Below are 24,689 nucleotides of genomic sequence, written 5' to 3' on the forward strand. Positions count from 1 at the left end.
GGGGGTGGGGGGGTGGAGTGGAAGGGGGGAAGAAAAATACAAAAAAAAAAGTGTGTGTGTGAACATATTTAACTTAAAATGACAGTGAAATGGCCAGAAAAACAAATTTAATGAAGGGCCAAGGGTGTGGAAGAAGAAATGTCTGGGTCCTATCTGACCACACAGTATGATACTGGAGTTTCTTATCTTGGGTGGGGTGAGGTAGAGAGGAAATCAGTCTCTTTTCTTCCACTTCATGCAAGCTAAAAATACTGAGGACCTAACTTTTGAAAGTTGGTCCACCTTTTACTGAAAAAGTATACCAAAATGAGTCATATGGGTTTCTACATGGTTCCCGCAAGAACCTAAATTACAGGTAAGTACAAACTCAATCTTGTAATGTTTACTGCAAGCCAAAATGCTTCCCTGAAAATTTGGTGAGCTAAAAACAAATTCTGTGACCACAGCTTTGCCTTTGTTTCCTGGGGCTGACTTTCTGGGACCTCATCCCAGGGATGGTCAACACAAGATGTTGAATCTTGCTTAAAGGCAAGTTTGCCTTTAGGGCTTCCTGCCTTCCATTAGAGTAGTGTCTCCTCCTGAGGGCACACAACGGACACTACATGCCCACACTGCCTCTACAACTGGAGTTGCCTACTTCTGTGCTTCACTTGTCCCTCTCAACCAAGAGGCCAAGCCCTCAGCCCTTCTCTCTGTCCCTTCCCCAAATTTTAGTCCTTAAGCTCTGCTGTCAACAATCTGACAAACTCATTTACACTGAGTCTTCATCATCACTAAGTTTAGCATTTCAATTTCTCAAAAGCGTTTGATTCCTGCTTTAATGCCTTACCCAGAATAAAACATCCCTCTACATTAGAATTTGGGGCATTTTGGAAAAATAGCATGCTTACCATTCTCTGACCTTGGTCTTATTTCACAAATACTGTTTTTTATGCTTAGAATGTCCTCTCACTCTATCTTGCCTCTCTGGTGAAACCCCTGCTCATGGCTCATAACCCTTTCCAGACATGATCTCCATCCAGAAAACTTCCTCTGATTCTCTAGAACTGTGCTAAATTCACCTGAAATGTGACTAGTCCAAGATAAGACGGGCTAAAATTTTTTTAAAACTAAACTAAAATAAAAATTTTTAAAAAGTAAACTATTTATCTCACTAATTATTATATGGATTGCATGTTGAAGTAATAACATTTTGGATGTATTAAGAATAATATATCATCAAAATCAATTTTATCTTTAGTTGTGACTACTGGAATTTTTAAAATTTGTTTTCATTGAGATAGAATATAAATACAAGGGGAAGACCCAAAACAACCAGAATTATCTTTTGGAAGGCAGGCCCCTTATAGTACAGGCTTTCCCTGCTAGGTAAGTGTTTTTTTTTTTTTTTTGAGTTGGAGTCTCACTCCGTCGTCGCCCAGACTGGACAGACTGGAGTGCAGTGGCCGCTCCTGGCCACCGCAGCCTCGCCTTCTGGGCTCCGGTGATCCTTCCGCCTCAGCCTTCCAAGTAGCTGGAACTACAGGCGCACGCTACCACACCCGGCTCTTTTTTGATTTATTGTAGAGATGAGGTCTCGCCAGGTTGCCCAGGCGGGCCTCGAACCCAGCAATCCACTCACCTCAGCCTCCCAAAGGCGCGGGATTACAGGCTGAGCCTGTGTTTTAGGAACCCATCTGCATCGATGTAGCAGTTAGCATTGTTGTGAGAGGCTGTGTTCAGCATCAGTGAATTTTTTTTTTTACAGTTATCTCCATTTATTTAGATCATCTTTGCTGAACACGCATTTTTGGCCAGAAAATACATGGTTGTGATTAATTCAAGTTAAAGAAAATATTTAACGCACACAAACACACCTACATAAACTATTTAATTCTTAAACTGTAACTTACCAAAGCAGTTGCTGAAGGGAAATTTTTAGACATTTAAGAAGGGTACAAGTCCTAACAACCCAGAACTCTGGGGGCTTATCTTCGAATACAACTGCTGAATACTGCCTAAAATAAACAAAATCACTAAATAAGCTCCTTCAGACAAAAATTTCTCCATGAATTAGGTCAGATAAAAAGTTCAGTGTATTGAAAACCTCAGATGATGTATGCTAAATGCAGACTATTTAACCTAACATTTAGCCCCGATAATTTCTTAAGAAGGTTAAGCTCGAAGAAGACCTATATCGGTACATATAGTCTCTCACACAATTTGGCAACAGTGAATTTTTTGGGGAGATTCTTTCAATCCATTTGCCCATTTCACGATGGGTGACTTATGAGTGCACCTGCCCACACCACGGGAGTTTTTGACTGAAAACAGCATGACTCCCATGCCCCACCCTTCCTATTTACCCAATCTCTCCCCGAGCAACTTTTTTTGCTTCTGTGGGTGAAAAAAGTCCTCAAAGGGAAAAAACGTTTTGCTGATGTGTAAGAGGTGAAACAAAAAGCAGCAGAAGCACTAAAAGGTATGAAAAGGGATGAATTCAAAAACTGTTTTGAGCAGTGGAAAAAGCGTCTTGATAAGTGTATTGCCTCAAATGGGGAGTACTTTGAAGGTGACTGGAGTTTGAATACATAAGAATAAATACACAATTTTTTATAAGTAAATCCTGGGTTGTTTTTTGGTCACCCCTTGTAAATAATTGACCTTCGTTATCCTTTTTTGTATACAGCTCAGTAATAATAAATACTTATATTCTTTTCCCCCCTTCATTCCCTGCCCCTCTGCCTCCACCCCCAGAAAATTTAAACCTACATATATGGCTTCCTTTTGATTTCTGTTGGAGAGCAGTGCTCTAGAGTCTAGACCAGTGGTTTTAGACCTGCAGAGCGAGCTGGAGAGTATGGCTGACTTGTAAGTGTGTGAATGTCTGTGGAGTGTTTCCTTGGAGTGAAATACTATGTTTCTGATATATATATAATATATTCAAAATTACTAGTAAAGAACATGTGTGGGGTCTTTGGTGTTTCATCTTTTGTCTTTCATCAATTTTGCTAAAATTCCACTCCTCCTTCCCCTAATCATCTCTAACTCATCTGGGGACAAAGGAGAAACAGAATGGTGGTGCATCAAGAACCTTCAGTTGAGTTGACCAGTCCCTGGACTGAGCAGGTAAGATAAAATATGACCCAGTTAAGCATAGACAACTGCAAGAGAAAGAAGAAGAAAGGAGAGGAAAGGAGAAGAAAGAAAGAAGAAAAAGGAGGAGGAGGAGGGAGAAAGGGGAAGCTAATATCAGCTGTCACATGCAGTGCTAAGCACTGAACATAACTAGAATTCCCTGTCCTGTGATCCATGAAACACAGGTTCTGGGGAATGATCATAAATGTGTTGGGGACGGGGAGGAGAAAGAAAGTTCCTTGGTCAAATCAGGTTGGAAAATACTGGCGAAAAGTTAACCAGGCTTCTTTATTGCAGGACTTTATAGAACCTTTAATATGCTGTGAAATGGTGTGACACCTCAAAAGGGAAACATTGAATTCAGTGTTTCCCAACTGATTCAGCCATAGGATTCTTGTATGAGAAACACCTATCGACATCACTGGTTGGCAGATTTGCCATAAATAATGCCATTTAACCTGCACCTTCCAGGGAGGAAATGGTGGCCTTGGAAATTAAGGAATTGCCCAGCATTTCAAAGCTACACAACTGGTTCACGACTGAGCCAAACTTCCAAATTTGTGTTTACATCTGAGGAAGGAATTAATCGTGATCAGAACAGGCAACTATCATCATGGAAAATTCTCAATATATATAGGAATATACTTTAAGAGAGTCACTTCTCTTTGCATGTCCAGAGTTCAAGTCCCCTCTTTTGAATTTTCTAGTCCTCCTCCCTTGCAACTTGACACATATTGTTTGATTGTTAGCTTTTGATATGAACACATCTTATCTGTCCACATAGATTAGAGGTTTGCTATGGTATTACTCTGAATTCCCCATGGTGTGTCTTGCATATACTAGGATCTCAGTAGAACTTTCTCAGTGTAATTAGCAGACTACCCGGCTTAGCTATTGATGGCTTGTGGTGTCTTTTTACAGTATCTAAATGCTACAGAAACATTGGCTCCTGGTTTAGAGATATCATGTGTTTCACCTAACGCCGCCAACCCAGTATCAAATAGCCTGACGCCGAACACCGACATACCTGCAAAATGCAGCTCATGATATCAGATGCGATCTTTGCATGAGGGGTGTCTTCATCTTTCCCGGAGGGTCTCAGGTTGTGTTCCAAGCAGGAGTCCCAGAGCCCCACCAGCGCCTTTGCGTGCTTTTCGATGGACTCCGTCTCTCTGATGGCTGTTGTGATTCTTGTGATACAGATTTCAACCACTGCCTGGTCATTGTTATTGGTTTGGTAATCCTGTTTGGAAAGAAAACCCTCACATGAAATAATACTCTAGAAAGTTACCCTTCAAATACTCTTTTCTTGCAAATGTACTTCAAAGGACAAAGTACTAACTCAGTCATTTAGAAAATGAAGGCACCAGGCTGTGTGCTGAGGGGTGAGGGTGTAATGCCCAATATAATAAGGGCCTTCCTCCTTGGAGAGCCTAATCTTGTGGAAGAGGCAGATAGGCAGACATGTTAAAATGGAGGCAGGGAGTCCTGGGAGTCCCACAGAGCTTAGGTAATCACTTGAGAATGGATTTAATCTTTAGACCATTACAGTTTCTAAGTTCATTACAGGTCAGGGGTTACTTTTCACTCTGACATTTCTGTAAGTTCTGTGAAATGTTTCAAATTACCCTTCAGTTTCCCCTCATTAGCTTTCTCTCTGTTTCTAGATACAATAGAACACATTTCATCACTCCCTTTTCTACTCAAATAATAACCAAACCCATTTTAGCTTTCCCTGACCAAACTTCCCTCCATGTGCTTGCTTTAATTCTCCCTCATCATCTTTACTGAGAGATAATGGGACCCTCCCAAACATCTAAATGTGGAAAATAGGCCCATTGCTTTAACTTGGAAAATTGGTCTGACTGTGAACTTCACATGGCAGATTCACAAAACTGGAAACATCACAGAGCAACAAAGTGTTTAGAGCCTTATACCATGATGTGCAGTTAGAGAAGAGAAGTGATAGGGCTTTTCTGTGCAATTACAAGTTCAGCTTTTATAATGTTTTTTATTTTTTTTACTACTATAACTAATGGGGCAGTAAACATCTTGTACATGAAGCCCACTCTACACTGTAGATTATCTATAGACTAGATTCCATAAATATAAAATTTCTGAGACAAAAGACAGAAACATTTTGAAGCCTCATGCTAATGTACTGCTAAACTATGTTCCAGAAAGTTCTTACTAATTTAAACTCCTGTTTGCTGGGTAAAAGCATCATCTCCTCATTATACATTTGCAAGAAAAGAGTATTTTTAATTTTTGCTAATTTGATCAGGACAAAACAGCATCTTGTTGCTGTTTTACTTACAAATTTCCTTGATCAAAAGTGAGGTTGACTATGTCTATGTGTTTATTGGTCATTTGTATTTTCTCCTTTGGGAACTGCTCGCCGTATCTTGTGTCTATTTTTCTTTCAATGACTTCATTTCCTTTTTTTTTTTTTTGGTCCCCCTGTGGTACAATATCTTTTTCTGTTAAGGATATTAAGTCAACATTTGACATTTGATTGTAAATAATGTCTCCATGTTTCATTATTTTTATTTTTATTTTTGCTGTAATTCATTGACAGGTTAATTTTGGATAATCAAATCTGTCACTCTCTTGGAGTTTCATTGTTTTTCATTTTTTAAATTGGAAACTTAAGTTATTTTTTTAAGTTAATACATAGACATGTTACAAGAATTCAAAAGATGCAAAGAAAGTGCTTACAGTGAAAAGTTAGTCTTCTTCCCAGCCTTGTTTCTCATCTTCACCAGTTTCCTTCCTCAGTGAAAACTAGGCCCATCAATTCCATATGTATTTTACAAAGACATTCTAAGTACATGAAGATATCACCCATACATTCTCCTTTCTCTGTGATTCCTTTAACAACTTTTTTAAACATCAAATTTTCCTTATTCAAAAGTTTAATAAAAATCACCTGTATTTTTTTCTAGATTAAAAAAAAAAAATCTTGGCTATGCGTGGTGGTTCACACTTTTAATTCCAGCACTTTGAGAGACTGAGGCAGGAGGATTGCTTGAGCTCAGGAGTTTAAAAACAGCCTGGGCAATATAGTGAGAACTTGTCTCTACAAAAAAATTTTAAAAATTAGCCAGGAGGGGCGTCAACTAGAATTTTGTAAGTTATCTTACATACAAGTGATTATCGCAAGAATGCTGATTTAATGCCTAATTTTTGATATAAAATGTTATGGTCAAAACCAAGAAAATACATATAGAATGTTTTTAATTCATATATAATGCATCACCTTATTTCTATTTCAAAGTTTACATATTTGATTTAATTTATCTAGTAAGCATTATGCTGTTTTTTGGTGAGATAGATATTTTATGATACTATAATTTATAATATTAAAGAAGTATCAATCTATTGCTATTTTACCGAGTTTATTTTAAAATTAAGATTGCTTGGTGAATTTCATTTATTGCCACTTTAGCATCTGTAAATAAATAATATTATTTTTGTCCTTCACTCTATCAATATGATAAAATATGGAAACAAATTTCCCATATTAGTTAACTTTGCATTCTTGGACTACATCTTACTAGAGCCTGGAAAATAATTTTTTATGTGCTGTTGGATTCTGTCTGTAATATTTTATTTAAGTTTTTTTGTATCAATATTTGGTCTTTATGTTTGTCAGTTTTCATATCAATTTTATGCTAATTTCATAAAAGGTTTTGGAAGACTTAAGCTCTCTATAACTACACTTATTATTTGGCCTTAATGTGTCATGGCCCAAAAAAAGTGAATTAAAATTTCCTGCAACTAATGGGTATATTTGATTTTCCTGGTATTGCTTGGAGTCTTTGTTTTATGAATATTGTTGCTATGTAATTTAATACATATATTTTTAATATTTATAACTCTTGTGAACTGAATCTTTTGGCATAGAAAGTATCTTTGCTTTATTTAATGCTTTTTGGCATGAATTTTCCCATATGATGTAAAGGTCATGATCAGTTTCTTTTGGTTTGCACTTGTACAGCATCATTTGCCCATTTTATTCTTATTTTAAAAATTTCTTTTACAGCTTATGTGACATCAAACGAATGGTTCTTAACCTTCTTTATATAACATTGTAGGAAACAATTTGGTAGCCATTATTCAAAATAATTCTTAATAGTCAAAAACATGTCTAGTATATGGGGTCTACAAAATTAAGGAGGGACTGGGCTTAGTGGCTCAGCCTGTCATCCCAGCATTTTGAGAGGCTGAGGTGAGTAGATTGCCTGAGCCTACAGGTTCGAGACCAGCCCGGGGCAACTTGGCAAGACCTCATCTCTACAGTAAATCAAAAAATTAGCCGGGCATGGTGGTACATGCCTATAGTTCTGACTACTTGGAAGATTGAGGTGGAAGGATCACCAGAGACCAGCAGGTTGACACTGGGGTGGCAGTGAGTGTGCCACTGCACTCCAGCCTGAGTGATGGAGTGAGACTCCAACTTAAAAAAATAAATAAATAAATAAGGAGGTAGTACTGACTGGCTACACACAGACTTCACAGATCTTCATGTGAGAACAGAGGGCCTTGCCTTAGAAAATGGGTGGGCAAACTGCCTCTCACAATTTTTGGCAGAGAGATTTGATTTTGACTCAGCATTGGTTTTCTCTCTCAAAGTAGCATTTCCTGTGCTTTATCTGGTAATTTGGCATGGTGAAAAAAAAAAAAGACTGTATATTAGGTCTAAATATGTGATATAGTTTTGTTGTAAACATCAGAATGATTTGCTTTAACTTGAATTATTGATATGTGTTTTATAATCAAGTATGTCATTGCTTAACTTTTTATTTATTTTTTTTACATTTTCTAAATCATTTTATTAAGTATACATCTCTTGTTTGCTAGATTTTGTCTTGTGATACAATCTAAAAGTCTTTTTAAAATTTTTTATTGTTTTATTTTCTATTTTGAGTTGGAGTCTCACTCTTGTCACCCTGGCTGGAATACAGTGGCAAGAACACAGCTACAAAGCTCAACCTGCTGGACTCAGGCAATCCTTCTGCCTCAGTCATCCATGTAGCTGGAATTACAGGTACACACCACCACACCTGGCTAATTTTTTTTTTAATCTGTAGAGAGACAAGGTCTCACCAAGTTGCCCAGGCTGGTCTCAAATCTGTGGACTCAGGCAATCCTTTCACCTCTGCCTCTCAAAATGCTAGGATTATAGGAGTGAGCCACCACACCCGGCCCAAAAGTCTTTTTTAAAATAAGTGAGCTTTACTCATTTATGTGAAGTAATATGATAGATATATTTGGCCTTAAATATCCCATATTAGTGTCTCTTATGCATTTGTCTTTTCCTTAACTTTTGAAGTTCAAGTATCTTACTGGAAAGTGCTACATCTTGGATCAGACACAAGCAAGGCTGGAGGACACAAATAAGATGTGTGAGCAGGTGATCCAGACCCCTATGTCATTTACCACTATAGAAATGACACCTTAAACTCAGGTGACACTTATGGCCACATTAAGGGTTCCCTATGACCAGATGACAGAGGAGAAACATGTTTAAACTTGGTTTATTGATGGGTTGACTGAGTATGTGAGTGCAAGCCAAAATTTGACTACTGTTTTGGTCTAGACCAACTAAGAGGTGGCTCTGAAAGACATCAGTGAGGGAACATTCATTTTCCTGATGGACAGAGCTTTAGCCCATGCACCTGATTATTAATTTTGTGTGGAAAGAGAAGTGTACAGGTAAGAACTAAGAATCATGGCAGTGGCAGATGGCTTGGCTAAATGACCAAGGGCCTGAAAGAAGAAAAACCAAGAAATCGGAGACAAGGAACTCTGAGTAATAAACATGGATAGACTCTTGGGATTGGGAACAAAATATAAATATCTTTTTTATCCCATGAGAGCATTCACTACAGAACAGACACTCAAAAATGAAGTAGATAGAATGACTCTGCCAAATGACATCAACCAAGTCACTCTCATCAGTTCACCCTAGTATGACCCAATGGGCACATAAATGGTATAACTATGGTGAGGGATAGAAGCTATACATCACCCAACATTGCCTCAAGGTGAAATTTACCAGCAATAGAGGCCAATGTTGAGCCTCCACAATGGCATCATCCCTCAAGGAAACCCTCAATCACAGAGATGCTAGATTCTCTCATTAACCTTCTTGTCAATTTCCTCAGGACAGGACAAGAGATCGATCAATATCTCAGAGAATAGGTCATGAATACTCATTTCCACATGGATGAACTTATTGTATAAAGAAAACAATTTGAATGGTGCTAGGTAGACTCTAGTGAATATGATGGTATGCTGTGTCAGTCTTCCCTCCAAGACAGAGGCATTCATTTTGTTCAGATGTTGGTTTATAGTCAAGTTTCCTGCAGAAACTTTCCTTGGTCAAAGGGGATGGCTTCCTTCAATGCTTTGCTTCTCCTTGGGACAGCCTGCATCCAGTGACTGGCCCACGGGACTAGCCCATGTGGGGCCCCTGTTCACCTGTCTCAGGATGGCTCTGCAGTCATCCTAGTTCCTGACTTCCATGTGAGATTGGTTGAGGACTTTCATCATAGCTGCATCACAATGCAACTTCCCCTTCTGCCCAACTCTACTCCATCCACTCCCCAGTGAGCACCTTTTCTACGAGCACTCCCTGTACATTTCCTACATGGTAATCGCCAATTCATTCTGTTCTCCTGGGAACCCAATGACAACAGAATTTATATAGATGACACTGAGAAGCATAGTGAACCATGTCCAAATAATAGTTTAATAACAAGTGGCGGAGACTCTCATCTGAATGACAGAAACCACAATAAAAGCTGAAGGCACAACTCAGTGAGAACACATGACGTCTATGTGTCTTGTTCATTTAACACCAAGACTCGATTTCCACACTAAGATAATTTTAAATGGGGCCTTTGGAAAGAGGCTGGGTTATTGTCAATCAGACCATTGAGCATAAGGCATACATTGCTTCATACTGCTCATAATTGCAGCCAATATAGTACTAGATCAAGTACAAGTACATCAGTTATGAACTTTGAGAGTACTGTAAACTCCCTGAAGTTAAAAATTTCTTATTCTATGATACTTCATGAAAAAGTAAACAATTTTTTAAAAATTGAACAATTTTATATATGACATAAAGAAAAAGTCTCCAAAAAGGAGATTTCCTCCCCCAAAGGGGAAAAACCTGAATAAGCAGCTAACTGCATCCTTCAACAAATGTTCAAAAAGAAAAAGAAAAGTTGACCAGGTAAGAAAAGGGATTATGTAATCCCAGCACTTAGGAAGGCCAAGGCAGGAGGATTGCTTGAGTCCAGGAGTTTGAAACTACCTAGACAACATAGCAAAACCCCGTTTCTACAAAAACTAAAAAAATTTGCTGGGTGTGGTGACGTGAACCTGTAGTCCCAGCTGCATGGGAGGTTGAGGCAGAAGAATTGCCTGAGCCCAGGAGGTCAAGGCTATGGTGAGCTGTGATTGTGCCACCGCACTCCAGCCTCCAGCCTGGGTGACAAAGTGAAACTCCGACTCAAAAAAACAAGTTTTCAAAACATGATTTAGTGATGTGATTGAATATGTTAAAGCTTTTTGGGGAGGGATCAGCCTTGCAGTTAGGGTTTTTCTGATCTACATTCCTGAAAACACCCTGTTCTTGTGAAATACATTGTATGTTTGAGCTCAATGTTGGGTCGGTACCTGGGCATATTAAAACAAGCAACTTCTGAGAACTATATCTATTCAATGTCAAACTCATCAAGCCAGATTTAGAGATTCATTCTCACAGTGACCTGGTCACTGTCAATTTTAAAGTAATTTATCCTGAAGTAGTGGGTTGGCAAGATGGAGAAGGAGGACAATGAAAAAGCCATAAATTGTGCTGCTCCAGGCCTCGTCATCAGACTGGTTCCCGCCCCCTCGGCCACAGATTCTATACCTCCATGCCAGCATCTATTAACCTTGTAAGTCATCCTTCTCTATGGTGAAAACAGTCTTCAGGGAATGGCCCACTGGCAAAAGGGAATGTGAGACATCTGAAATAAAGCAGTTAGCGGTAGGGAGAGTAAATTTGGCATGGAAGTGAAAGTCTGAAGGAGAAAAATGCAGCCATCCCAAGGCAGAGGATGTAATCATTTCTCCCTCCTTCCTTTGGAGATGGCAAGTACAGTATAGTGGTTGAAACATGGACTCTGTCAGACTGCCCATGCTCAGTGCTAGGTCTGCTCTTATCGGCTCTGCAATTTCAGGGAAACACTGTTCTCTCTGTGCCTCAGTTTCCTAATTTTTAAAATGGGAATATTATTAATATGTGCCTCCTAAGGTTATTGTAAGGATCGAATGAGTTAATATATGGAAAGGAGTTACAACAGTGCCTGACACATAGTAAGTGCAAATAAATGTTAGCTATTATTTTCCTTAAAGATACCAGAATCCTACAAGCCAGCTGTGGGTTTATAACATACAGTGAGTTACAGATATTTTCTTGTGTGGTTGATATTTTTATAGATTTATTCCACAACTACTTAATAATGTATGGCACAAAGAATGCATAGTTATTATCCTCTTATAGTCACATGCTTTATGGACACATAATTAATAACCTTTATTTTTGCATCACTCTTTCCACTTTTAAAAGCACACACACACACACACACACACACACACACACACACACACACACACTATAGAACTTATTCTATCACTCCAAGAATCTTCAAAGTCAAGACACCAAGCACAATGACAATAACAGGTAGTCTGAGAGCTGATCCTGTTACTGGGATTCCTAGCAGGAACAAACATAAAACCGCTACATGGGGGTAACACATTCAACCCAGGTCATTCAGGATTTATACAAATAAAATCCTACTTAAACTGAAATTAAAAACTTGAAATTATAAAACACTCAAGAAAATAAACCAGTAGAGCACATGTCAGCAAATTAAACACAGAACAGATTAGATATCAAAACTTTAGGTGTCAGGGCAAGATGGCTCAGCCTATAATCCCAGCACTTTGGGAGGCCGAGGCGAGTGGGTTGCCTGAGCCCGCAGGTTTGAGACCAGCCCGGGCAGCTTGGCGAGACCTTGTCTCTACAATAAATAAAAAATTAGCTGGGCATGGTTGTGTGTGTCCGTAGATCCGGCTACTTGGAAGGCTGAGGCGGAAGGATCACCAGGGCCCAGCAGGTCGACACTAGTTTGGCTGTGAGTGTACTACTGCACTCCAGCCTGGGCGACAGAGTGAGACTCCAACTCAAAAACAACAACAACAACAACAAAAAACAAACAACAACAACAAAAAAACTTTAGGTTACGGGATTATTGACCTCAAATTATAAAAGTATATGTTTGAAATCATTCAATGTGTTAAAAGAATTTATGAAAAAATAACAAGTCACTTTAAAAAGAACCAGAGACGTTTTAAAAAAGAAATTTTGAGAAAAGAAAAACTCAATAGATGGATGAAACAGTGGCTAAGATACAGCTGAAATAAAGATTCAGTGAATTGGAATATAGAACTGAGGAAATGAAAAATAATATATCACATAGAGATAGAAAGTACAAAAGATCAAGAAACACTGGAGAATAAAAAAGGATAGAAGATAAAGGCTATGAGGGCAATGATTTTGTCTGCTTTATTTACTGTTAAATTCTCAATGCCTAGAATATTGCTGGAAGATAGTTTGTACCCAACAAATATCTGTTTGATGCACAAGTGAGTGAGTACATAGGATTTCCAAAAGGAGAGATTAGATGAAAAAGACAATATTTGAGATAATAGTTAAGTACTTTCCAAAATGGATAAAAGACATAAAACCTCAAGCTCACAAGACGCAATGAGTATTCAATAGAAGTATACAAATAAAGCCACATCTAGACACATAACAGTAAAACTATAAAACACCAAGACACAGAGAAAATATTAAAACAAACAAAAATAAGTAGATTAGGTGTGTAAAGAAATAACAAACTGACAGCAGATTTCTGTTTTGCTTGTACATTTTGTGAGTTTGGGTCTCACTCTGTTGCCCAGGCTGGAGTACAGTGGTACCATCACAGCTCACCGCAGTCTTGATCACTTGAACTCAGGTAATCTACCTCAGCCTCCTGAGTATCTGAGACTATAGGTGTGTGCCACTATGTCTGGCTAATTTTTTTATTTTTTGTGGAGACAAGATCTCACTATGTTGCCCAGGTAGGTCTCAAACTTCTGGGCTCAAGCAATCCTGCTACCTCAGCTTCCCAAAGTACAGGAATTACAGGTTTGAGCTACTGAATCTTTTTTTCAATTCACTGAATCTTTATTTCACCTATATCTTAGCCACTGTTTCAATCCAGCCTTGACAGCAGATTTCCTAACAGCAATAATTGAAATTACTGAGAAATGAAGTGACTGCCAATCTAGAAATTTATATTTAGGTAATAGTGCAAAATAAGACCTTTTAAAGAAAAAAAAACATTGAGAGAGTTTATAATTAACAGACACTCACTGAAGGGAGTTTTGGAGGGTTGTTTTTTTTTTCTTTTAGAGATAGAGTCATAATTTTGCCTAGGCTGGAGAACAGTGGCTATTCATAGGTGCAATCATAGCGCACTACAGCCTAAAATTCCAGGCCTCAAGCAACCCCCCTGCCGCAGTTTCCTGAGCAGCTGGGACTACAGGTGCATGCCACTGTGCCATGCTGAAAGTGCTTTTAAAATGTATATTTTGGCTGGCTGCAGTGGCTTAAGCCTATAATCCCAGCACTTTGGGAGGCCAATGCGAGAGGTTTGCCTGAACCTGTGGGTTCGAGACCAACCTGGGCAACATGGTCTCTACAATAAATCAAAAAAATAGCCAGGTGTGGCAACACGTGCCTATAATTCCAGCTATTTGGAAGGTTGCGGTGGAAGGATAGCCACTGGAACTCAGCAGCTTGATGCTGGGGTGGCCGCAAGCATGCCACTGCACTCCAGCCTGGGCAACAGAGTGAGACTCCAACTCAGGAAAAAAAAAAAAGTATACTTCAGAAAATAAGAACTTAGATTCAGAAAAGAAAAAAAAGATTTTAGATTCAGAAAAAAGAAGAAAAAAAGGAAGACAATGAAAAAATGGTTAAAAAAAAGGAAAATATAAGGTATTTTAAGGAAGCATTGACTATATTTTCTTTTAAGTCAGTCATTTTAAGGAATGGTTTCAAGGGTACTAAACAAGGTCAATAAAAGTGCTGGTTAATAACATGTAAGATGGGCATTAAAGTACTCCAAAGTTCTTCTAGAAATAGGAGAATGAAGCTCCTGATTAACTTTAGACACATTTAATTAATCACATGTAAAATGTATCAATGATTCATAATACTGTTATTGCATGTATTATGAAGAAAGAGAAAAGACTGCCAATGAAATTGTGAGGGACATTATGCTTTAAGAATAATTCTACATAAGACATGATTTGATGGTACCAGACTTTCTTGTCATTGAATTTTTTTCATCTATTCCAATGGAATTGTCCATTTCTCATGTGCTAAGTTGCATTACTTGTTGGTTGTGTAATAGGAAATCTTTTACCAATATCTCAATAAGAAAAAATATATTATCTTCTAAGTTCCATAATGCCTTCACTTATTGCTTTGTGAGAAAATGTAGAATTGCTGTCATTCCCCCAACAATGAATATTTGTTTTACTAATATAACATTTATACTCTGATGCTGTATCTCTATGCCTTTCTGCATACACAATAGATTTGTGTTTCAGTGCCACATTATAGTCTTGTAGTTCTGCAAATATTTTAAATGGATATTTAGCTCAACATTGGTAGAAACAACAATGCATCTAATTCAAGTGGAATGCTAACAATATAAAAAGCAGTATGACAAGTTCAATTTGGAAGACTGCCGTCAATTATAAAACATATGTTTGTTTCAGAGATATTAATATTTGAAAATACCTATCTTAGAACTGATAAAATCTTGTGACTTTATTTGCTAAAATGTGAAAAGCAACCATTTTAAAATAATAGAAATAAAAAATGTAATCTTCAGACCACTAGTCCCAATAGAAATGGAAAATAAAATGATAAAAACTCAATTAATTTAAAAATTACAGAAAGGAAGATAAAGATAAATGTAGAAAAATCAGGAAATGTAACACAAAAAGCTAGAATAAAGAAATACTCCCAAATATACCAGTTATCATAATAAATATAAATTGACTAAATTTACTAATTAAAAGACATATATTTTCAATTTGGATTATCTTAAAAATCTACTTATATAATGTTTACAAATTGTATTTAAGCCATAATGACATAGAAAGGTAAAAATAAAAAGACAGGAAAAGAGAAAATAGGTAACTACTACTCCAAAGAAAAGAGGCAAAATTTATTAGAAATAAATCTGCTCAGTATATAGTAAGAGGAAAAGTTCTCCAAGAAAGACACTTGTTCATACATAATTTTTTAAAGCCCCCAGATTTATAAAGCAAGTTTGATAAAATTACAAGTAGAAACCGACAACTTTAAAATTACAGTGGAAAACATAAAAAATCTCTCTCAGGAATTGACAGTCTAAGCAAACACAAATGTAATAAGAATATAGAAAATTTACACAATATCATTAACAAGAGTTCTTTAATCTACATACTTAATATATGACACCCAATAATTAGACAATACACATTCTTTTCAAGCACATAGGAAACATTTAAAGAGGCAGCGTACTGGGGTGGCTAAGAACACAGTTTCTGAAGTCAAACGCTGGGCTTGCTTCTTAGTAGTTAAAAAAATCTACTAATGAAAAACACAAAAAGTCATGGTGTTCAGAGGTTCTTATAACTTTCTATGAAATCTTTTAGAACTAGATCATCACAATATTATAAAACCCTGGTAGATAATAGAAAATGTGGAAATGTTTCTCAACTCATTTTATGAGACTAGTGTATAAGCTGATATCAAAGCCAGGTAAAGATTGTGGAAAACAGGACAATCATAGGCAATTTCATATATAAACATAATTCCAAAACTTTAAAAATAGCAAAGTTTTTTTTTTTTTAGTTGGAGTCACCCAGACTGCTGGAGTGCAGTAGCATGATCACAGCTCACTGCAGCTTCAACCTCCTGGGCTCAGGCGATCTTTCTGCGTTAGCCTCCCAAGTAGCTGGGTGAGATCTAGCACACCTGGCTAATTTTTGTTGTTGTTGACTTTTTGTAGAGACAAGGTCTCTCTATGTTGCCCAGGTTGGTGTCAAACTCCTGACCTCAAGTGATCTTATTGCCTTGGACTCTCAAAGTGCTGGGATTATAGGCATGAGCCACTATATACAGCCAGGAAACCAAATTTTATTTTTTATTTTATTTTATTTTGTGAGTTGGAGTCTCACTCCATCGCCCAGGCTGGAATGCAGTGGCACGCTCCCAGCCACCCCAGCGTTGTCCCTTTTTCCACAGTCTTTACCTGGCTTAGGTGATTTTTCCACCTTAGCCTTCCGAGTAACTGGAACTACAGGTGCATGCTAATTTTTTGATTTATTGTAGAGATGAAGTCTCGCCAAGTTGCCCAGGCTGTTCTCAAACCTGTGATCCCCTCTCAGGCAATTCCTTCTCCTTGACTTCCCAAAGTGCTGGGATTATAGGCTTGAGACACTGCATCCAGCCGGGACACCAAATTTTAAAACACATTAAAATAAACAAAATTCATTTTATACTAGGAATGCAAAAATATTGTATATTTTAAAAATCTGTTATTGGAATTCACCACATTAACAAATTGAAAGAGAAAATAGGATTATCTCAAGAGAATAGAAAAAGCAGTTAATAAAATTCAATAATTCTCAGAAAAAACAGGAGTAAAAGGGAATGTCTATAATTTGATAAAGGGTATTAACCAAAAAAACTCTGGAGCAAACATACTTACATTAAAAAGTTAGAAAACTTGGCCAGGCTTGGTGGCTCAGCCTGTAATCCCAGCACTTTGGGAGGCAAGGCGAGTGGATTGCCTGAACTTGCAGGTTCAAGACCCACCTGAGCAACTTGACGAGACCTTGTCTGTACAATACATCAAAAATTAGCTGGGTGTGGTAGTGCGCGCCTGTAGTTCCAACTACTTGGAAGGCTGAGCAGAAGGATTGCCAGAGCCCAGCAGGTCGGGGCTGTGGTGGCCAGGAGTGGCCATTGCACTCCAGTCTGGGCCTGGGCGACAGAGTGAGACACCAACTCAAAAAAAAAAAAAAAAAAAAAAAAAAAAGTTAGGAAACTCCCTTTAAATAAAGAATGAGAGGATAACTCACTATTCAACTTAGTTCTGGAGACCTAGTCAGGACAGTGAGACAGAGAAGTAAAATAAAAAGCATAAGGACTGGAAAGGAAGGAACAAAACTATCATTAATTTAAGGTGATGATTTTATACATCAAAAATTCCAAAGAATGTGCTTCTTCCATTTAAAACATATTCCCTTGACTCCTTCTACTCTCTCCATCCCATTCTGTATAAATACCAGACCATTTCTCTGCTCTTTATGGGAAAACGCCCAGGGTTGTCACTGCTCACTTTCTTCAATTCTTCTCCCATTGTCTTGAACTAACTCCACTCTGGCTTTCACCCTGACCCATCCAATGATGACTGCTCTTGCCAAGTCATGATCACTTTCATGGGTCTGAATCTGTCAATTCTCAGTCCTCATCTCAGTTGATATATCAGTGGTATTTGACATTACTCTGTCCTTGAACAGTTTATTCACCTGGCTTTCAGGACACCATACTTTTTGACTTTCTTCCTCTTTCACTGGATTTTTCTTCTCAATCTGCTTTACTGGCCCTTTATCATCTCCCTGGCCTCTGAATGCTGGGTTCAGTCTTTAGACTTTCTTATTTCTACTCTCACTCCTTGGTGATCTCATTTGTCTCAAGGCTGAGGAGTTCCAAAATTATGATGTCCAGCCCAAACTCTTCTCCTGAACTCCAGACTGACACATAACTATACAACATGTCTACTCAGAAATCTGACAGCTAAGACTTTACATGTCTAAAGCAGAACTCATGGTTCGTTCCTTCTCTCCCTCTCCCTCCTATGTCCCCAAATTTCTTCCTTCCTCAGTCTTCATCTTACTTAGTGACACTTTCATCACACTCACTTTTCAGGTCAAAAATCTTCAAGCCTCTCCCTGTCTCCCCCTCTCCCTCCTCCTCCCCCATCCCCACTGCCCCACCCCATAGACCCACATCAGCAAATTCCTATTGATTGGTTCCGCCTTCAAAATATTAGGTTGATGCATTAAGTTTGCACTGTTTGTTTTTGGCATGGCAACACCACGATGCTGGGAGTTTGTTTTTGTCATTTGTCATTTGGAATGACAATGCTATGCTTGTGAATACACCTTGCATTTTACAGATTGGAAGAAAGTTAATGCTATCTGCGGGCTAAAGAAGATGGAGTGTCAAGCGGAAAAAAATAAACACTTCTGACATTTTCTTCTGTTTGAGTTTAACAGAAGAGTAAAGGCCACAGACGTGGCTTGAAACATTTGTGCTGCGTACAGGGAGAATGCCATGGGGGAAAGCACGGCGAGAAAATGGTTTGTCATTTCAAGAGGGCCAGTTTGACCTGAGCAATTCTCCATGCTCAGGAATCCATCGGGCTTTGATGCAGATGGTTTAAATGCTTTCTTTTTTTTTTTTGAGTTGGAGTCTCACCCTGTCGCCCAGACTGGAGTGCAGCGGCCGCTCCCGGCCACCGCAGCCTCGACCTGCCGGGCTCCGGCGATCCTTCCGCCTCAGCCTTCCAAGCAGCCGGAATTACAGGCATGTGCTACCACGCCCGGCTGGTTTTTTGATTTATGGTAGAGATGAGGTCTCGCCGGCTTAAATGCTTTCATCCACAATGAGTCACATCAGTCAGCCTGAGAATTGGCAAATGTGATGAACCGTGACCAGTTAAGCATCAAGCAACGTCTCCATTCTATGAGCAAGCAAAAATGCTACAAACTTATGCATCAGTCCATGTGACTTAGAGTCACCTGACTACTTCCCACCACCACCATCTTCCCTTGGATTATTGCAGTAGCCATTTAATTGGCCTCCCTGATTCCACTGTTGGCTTTCTGTAGACTAGCCCCAAGATAGGAAAATCCGATCATGTTACTTCTCAGAACACTCTAGCGGCTGTTCAAGGCCCTACATGATCCCGCCTTCACTTCCTTTCTGACCGCATCTCCCTTCCCCTCTTGCTCCCCTCACTACAACCACTCTGGCCTTCTTGCTGTTCCTCAAAAACTCCAGTCTACAACCTCACGACCTTCGTACTTAATGGTTCTTCTGTCCCAAATGAGTTCCTCCAGGTATCCACGAGGATATTGCTTCCTCGTCTCCTCCAAGTTATTACTATTTTGAGTCAGAGTCTTACTCTGCTACCCAAGCTGGAGTGCAGTGGCACGCTCTTGGCCACCACAGCCTCAACCAGCTGGGATCATGTCATCCCTTCCACCTCATTCTTCCAAGTAGCTGGAACTACAGGTGCAGGTCACCATGCCTGACTAATTTTTTGATTTATTGTAGAAATGAGGTCTTGCCAAGTTGCACAGGCTAGTCTCGAACCCGTGGGCTCAGGCGATCCTTTTGCCTCCACCTCCCAAAGTGCTGGGATCACTGTACTTGGCTTTCCTCTAAGTTTTGCTTAAATGTCAGTTTTTGTGTTGTTTCTCAGCATGGACTGTATCCTATTTAAAATTTCAAACCTCCAATCCTCTACCCCCATCCTCTGCTTTATTTTTCTATGTAGCACTGACTTATCTTCTAATATACTACATACTTTCCTTATTTATTTTACTTCCAGTCTTATCCAATTAAATGAATGATGCCAGAGATCTTTTTTGCTTACTCCTGTATCTAAGCAACCAGTACAGTGTCTGCATGTAGTAGACATCTAATACATATTTGCTGAATATGTGGAAAAATGTATATAGACAAACTATTAGAATTAGTAGGAGAGTTGAGTGAGTTTGCTGGGTATAAAATTACTGCACAAGAATAGGCCGTGTGTGGTGACTCAAACCTGTAATCCCAGCACTTTGGGAGGCCGAGGTGAGAGGATTGCCTGAGCCTGCGGGTTCGAGACCAGCCTGGGCAACATGGTGAGACCTTGTCTCTACAATAAATCAAAAATTAGCCGGGCATGATAATGCATGCCTGTGGTTCCAACTACTTGGAAGGCTGAGGCAGAAGGATCATCGGAGCCCAGCAGGTCAACGCTGGGGTGGCTGTGAGCATGCCACTGCACTCTAGCCTGGGCAACAGAGTGAGACAAAAAACAAAACAAGATTACTATAACAAGAATCATTTGTGTTATAATCACCCCAAAAAACTTTGAAAAGTTAAAAAGAATACTATTCATAGCCTTAGCAAAAATATATAAAATAATGCATTTAACAAAAGATGTACAAGGTTCTAAAGATCCTCTGGAAGAAAAATTATAAACCTTCATTGAAAGATATTTGAGAATATCTAAAAAAATTTAAGAATATCTCAATAAATGAATAGGAATACAATATCTACAAATATGAAGGCAGTACAGAGTGAGGCTAATTTTCTTCAAATTAATCTATAGATATGATAACAGCCAACTAAAGTGCTGACAAAATGATGCATAAAGCTTGAGAAGCTTACTATACAATTAATAAAGAACAAAAACAAATTAAAACAGTTTTAAAGAAACTTGAGGATACTGTCATTCAAGATATCTAGACTCATTACAAAGTAAGAGATAAACTGCATATTGAATGAGAGATATGCAATCTACATAAGTGACAAAGGACTAATACAAGAATATACAAAATTGTCTAAATTAATAAGAATAGATTTTAAAACTGCAATAGAGAAAATAAATTTAAAAATACCACAAACAGGCACTTCACTGAAGAGGAAACCAAATGGCAAATAGCAAACATATCTTTAAAAAATGGTCAACTTCACTAATAATAAGAGGAGCACACACTGAAATAACAATTACATGCAACGTCACTTAGATTTTTTAAAAAGTTAAAATCTGATCAAAGTAAGCATAGGCGAGGATGTAGAACAACTGGAACATTCATACACTGCTGATGGGAGTACAAAATGGCACGGCCACATTGGAAAGCAATTTGGTGGCATATTATCAAGTTGAAAGTACACAATTAAGTTGTTTCACTTAATTGTGTACTTTAGAAATACACATTTGCCAAAATCGCCAATTATAAGAATGTTTATCATAGCACTGTTTAAATAATAAATAATAAATGTCAATCAAAAGAAGAATGGATGAATTGTGGCACAGTCATATAACGGAATACTCTGCCTCAGTAAAAATAAATGGATTGGCACTTCATGTGCCTACATGGATAAATCTAAAAAACATATTACCATATGACAACATTTATATGAAATTTAAAGGCACAAAATACAATGCTATAAATAGTTTTTGAACCATGTATATGTAGTAAAAAACAAAAACAAAAACAAGACACAACCAAACAACCACCATGCCCAGATAAATACCACAATCAGGATGTTGACTTCCTTGGGAATGTTAAGGGAGAATAATTGGATTAGAGACATGCAGAGGATTTTCAACTATACCTAACTTCTTAAATTAGGTGACTCAGAGTGCATAATGTGTATTATTGTAAACAAACAAACAAAAAAAGGTGGCTCACGCCTATAATCCCAGGACTTTGGGAGGTTGATACAAGAGGATCGCTTGAACCCAGGAGTTTGAGACCATCCTGGGCAACATAGTGAGACCTTGTCTCTACAAAAAATTAGCTGGGCATAGTGGTACACGCCTATAATGCCAGCTACCTGGGAGGCTGATGTGAAAGGATTGCTTGAGCCCAAAAGGTTGAGGCTGTGGTGAGCCCTGATTGTGCCACTGCACTGCATCCTGGGTGACAAAGCGAGACCCTGACTCAAAAAAAAAAAAAGAACTGTAAGTTGGGTGGACTGGTTGGACACGGGGTGAATATCAAACAGAAAAGTGGGAGAAGCAGATGCGTGAATAAGGAGACCATCTCTCCTGAAACATTACTCTAGGAGGAAAGCTGAATTAGTCAGTACAAGAAATGATTATTAGGTAGCAGTAGTCCAGAAAGGAGTTAAAATGAAAAGACAAAACTTAAAGGCATGTCTGGGAACTTGGAGAGAATTTTGAATGAGGAGTCACATTTTCCGAGCAAAGTACAGGAACAGAGTATTTCACAGCAGTATTTTGTAGTAACTGGTAGAGAAAGAGGATGTGAACAGGAGATTGGAATCTAGCAAGGTTTAACTATTTTGTGAGTGACTCTGGGGGAAGGATTGGAGGCTTGCCTAATTTTCAAATTCCACAAAATGGAAGGAATTATTAAAAGGTTTGGATATGCTGGAATGAGGGCCTAGAGACAAGAATATTTTTTTGCAGTGGTTTAAAATGTGGCACAATACACTTAAAATTTATTTTAAAGTTGTCTAATTACCAGTCTTGATTCAACCTCAGGGTAAAGGTGGACGACCGATTTTCAAAAAAGAAGCAGAATATCTCACTAGCATTAGCAATTGTTCTAAGCAATTGGTCCAAGTACTGTGCAATGATAAATTCCAATAGTAAATCAGGTATATTTCAGGGGAGGGTAACCAGAATGTTGAGAACATGGGCAATACTTGGGAGCATCAGTGAGGCATTCCCCAATAATGTGGAAACAAGATTGTCCTTTGAGGATTAAACTAATAAAATCTGCTTGTTATGAATGGGATTAGCTGTCTGTGGGCCAAAACCAAACACTATCTGTTGGTGGGTGACTTTGTTTGTTTTTGGTTTGAGTTGGGGGTCTCATTCTGTCACCCAGGTTGGAATGCAGTGGCACGATCATGGCTTACTGCAGCTTTGACCTCCTGGGCTCAGGTGATCCTTCCACCTCAGCCTTCCAAGTAGCTGAGACTATAGATGCATGCCACCATGCTTGGCTAATTTTTTTATTTTTTGTAGAGACAAGGTCTTGCTGTTTTGCTGTGTTGCTCAGGCTGTTCTCAAATTTCTGGGCTCAAGTGATCCCCTGACCCAGTAGGCTTCTCAAAGTGCTGGGGTTATAGGTATGAGCCACCAAGGGCCTAACCTCATGGGTGATTTTGCAGGTGATTTAGATATAATATCGGGGAGAATGGGCTGGAATGTTATTGTAATAGAGGGAAGAAACCTAATCAAGAATAATATTCCTTATCTTAAGAAAGACTGGGTAAATAAACTTGAGGAGAACAGTACAAAACACAAGAATCCTGATCTGTATGATTTATAATTTAATTCTAAATCAACAAATCAGCACACCAATGTCTACTTCCAAATCCTGTATCTGGATAGCACGATTTGCATAGCATTTCTCATGTATCAACAAAATTGAGTTTTCCAGACCTGAGAGTTGAGGGCTACAATGAGAGGCAGCATCGCCTTTCCTTGTCATAGGCCCCTTCTTTCTCATGGAAAAACCCAAGGACACGAAGGATATTTAGCTGGGAAGAGACAAGCCAGGGGTGAGGTCTGATGCTTATCTTCAAATGTTTAAAGGGTTTTTTTGTTTGTTTCTTTGTTTTGGAACAGTGATTAGACTCTTTTGATCATTGGAGGCAGAGAACAGAACAAAGAACAATGGGCAAAAAGTACAAAGAGTAAGATTTCATCTGGCAAAAAGGAGGGACATGCTACCCATTTGAACTTTCAATAGTGAAACAGCTGTCTCCTTGTCAGAATTCTTGGATCATAGACAACAGAAAAAGTCTGGATAACTATAGCAAATAATAATGATAATAACAATAACAATAATTTAAAAATGATATGAGCTGGCTCGCCTATTTGAAGGAAGAGCTGAAGTGTCTTGCCTTAGAAGGGCGCTGAACCAGGCAGCCGCAGGGATAGAATGAAAGGAAACGAAGGATTGTTTCTTTGGGGCACCATCATGACAAATCACCCTCTGCTGGTTTCTTTCTAAAAATTACTGGGAAAAAGTATTCTGACTGGCAAGGTTGGGCCAGGTGCCTCACTCCTTCTCTCACTTTCGCCTGGCAGGTGAGGGTAAGGAGCCCTCAAAAGAAGAGAGCCTTGATGAAGGACCCTTCAAGGATTCATGGAATGGAAAGGGGCTATTTACCAAAGGAAAACTGAGGAAAAATATTTGAAACCTACAATAGCAGCCGGGCACAGTGGCTCAAGCCTGTAATCCCAGGACTTTGGGAAGCTGAGGTAAGAGGATTGCCTGAGCCCACAGGTTTGAGACCAGCCTGGGCAACTTGGCAAGACCTCATCTCTACAACAAATCAAAAAATTAGTAGGGTGTGGTAGCGCATGCCTGTAGTTCCCGCTACTTGGAAGACTGAGGTGGAAGGATCGCCTGAGCCCAGTGGGTTGACACTGGGGTGGCCGTGGACCTGGGCAATAGAGTTGAGACTCCAACTCAAAAAAAAAAAAAAAAAGAAAGAAAGAAGAGAAAAGAAACCGACAATACCCTCATCAATGCAAGTGCAGAAGGAGAGGCCACCTATTTGTCAGCAACCCTAAGGAAGGGACTTCCATGCTGGAAGGAAGCTGGAAAAGGCAGATGAGAAGGCG

The 24,689-nt window shown here is 38.8% G+C and overlaps 1 protein-coding gene across 2 annotated transcripts in view; it reads right to left on the minus strand.

The window, feature by feature from the left end:
- LOC103274115 (ventricular zone-expressed PH domain-containing protein homolog 1-like) overlaps positions 1-24,689 on the minus strand; it is a 46,753-nt gene that overhangs the window by 11,642 nt on the left and 10,422 nt on the right. For both annotated transcript variants that reach the window (XM_021719316.1, XM_008071581.2), the window contains exon 3: positions 4,145-4,360. In XM_021719316.1, coding sequence (XP_021574991.1) covers positions 4,145-4,360 — 216 coding nt within the window. The remainder of the gene's footprint in view (positions 1-4,144; positions 4,361-24,689) is intronic.

Source organism: Carlito syrichta, unplaced genomic scaffold, assembly GCF_000164805.1.
Source record: "Carlito syrichta isolate Samal-C Ts95f unplaced genomic scaffold, Tarsius_syrichta-2.0.1 Scaffold314395, whole genome shotgun sequence".
Classification (NCBI taxonomy): Eukaryota; Metazoa; Chordata; class Mammalia; order Primates; family Tarsiidae; genus Carlito; species Carlito syrichta.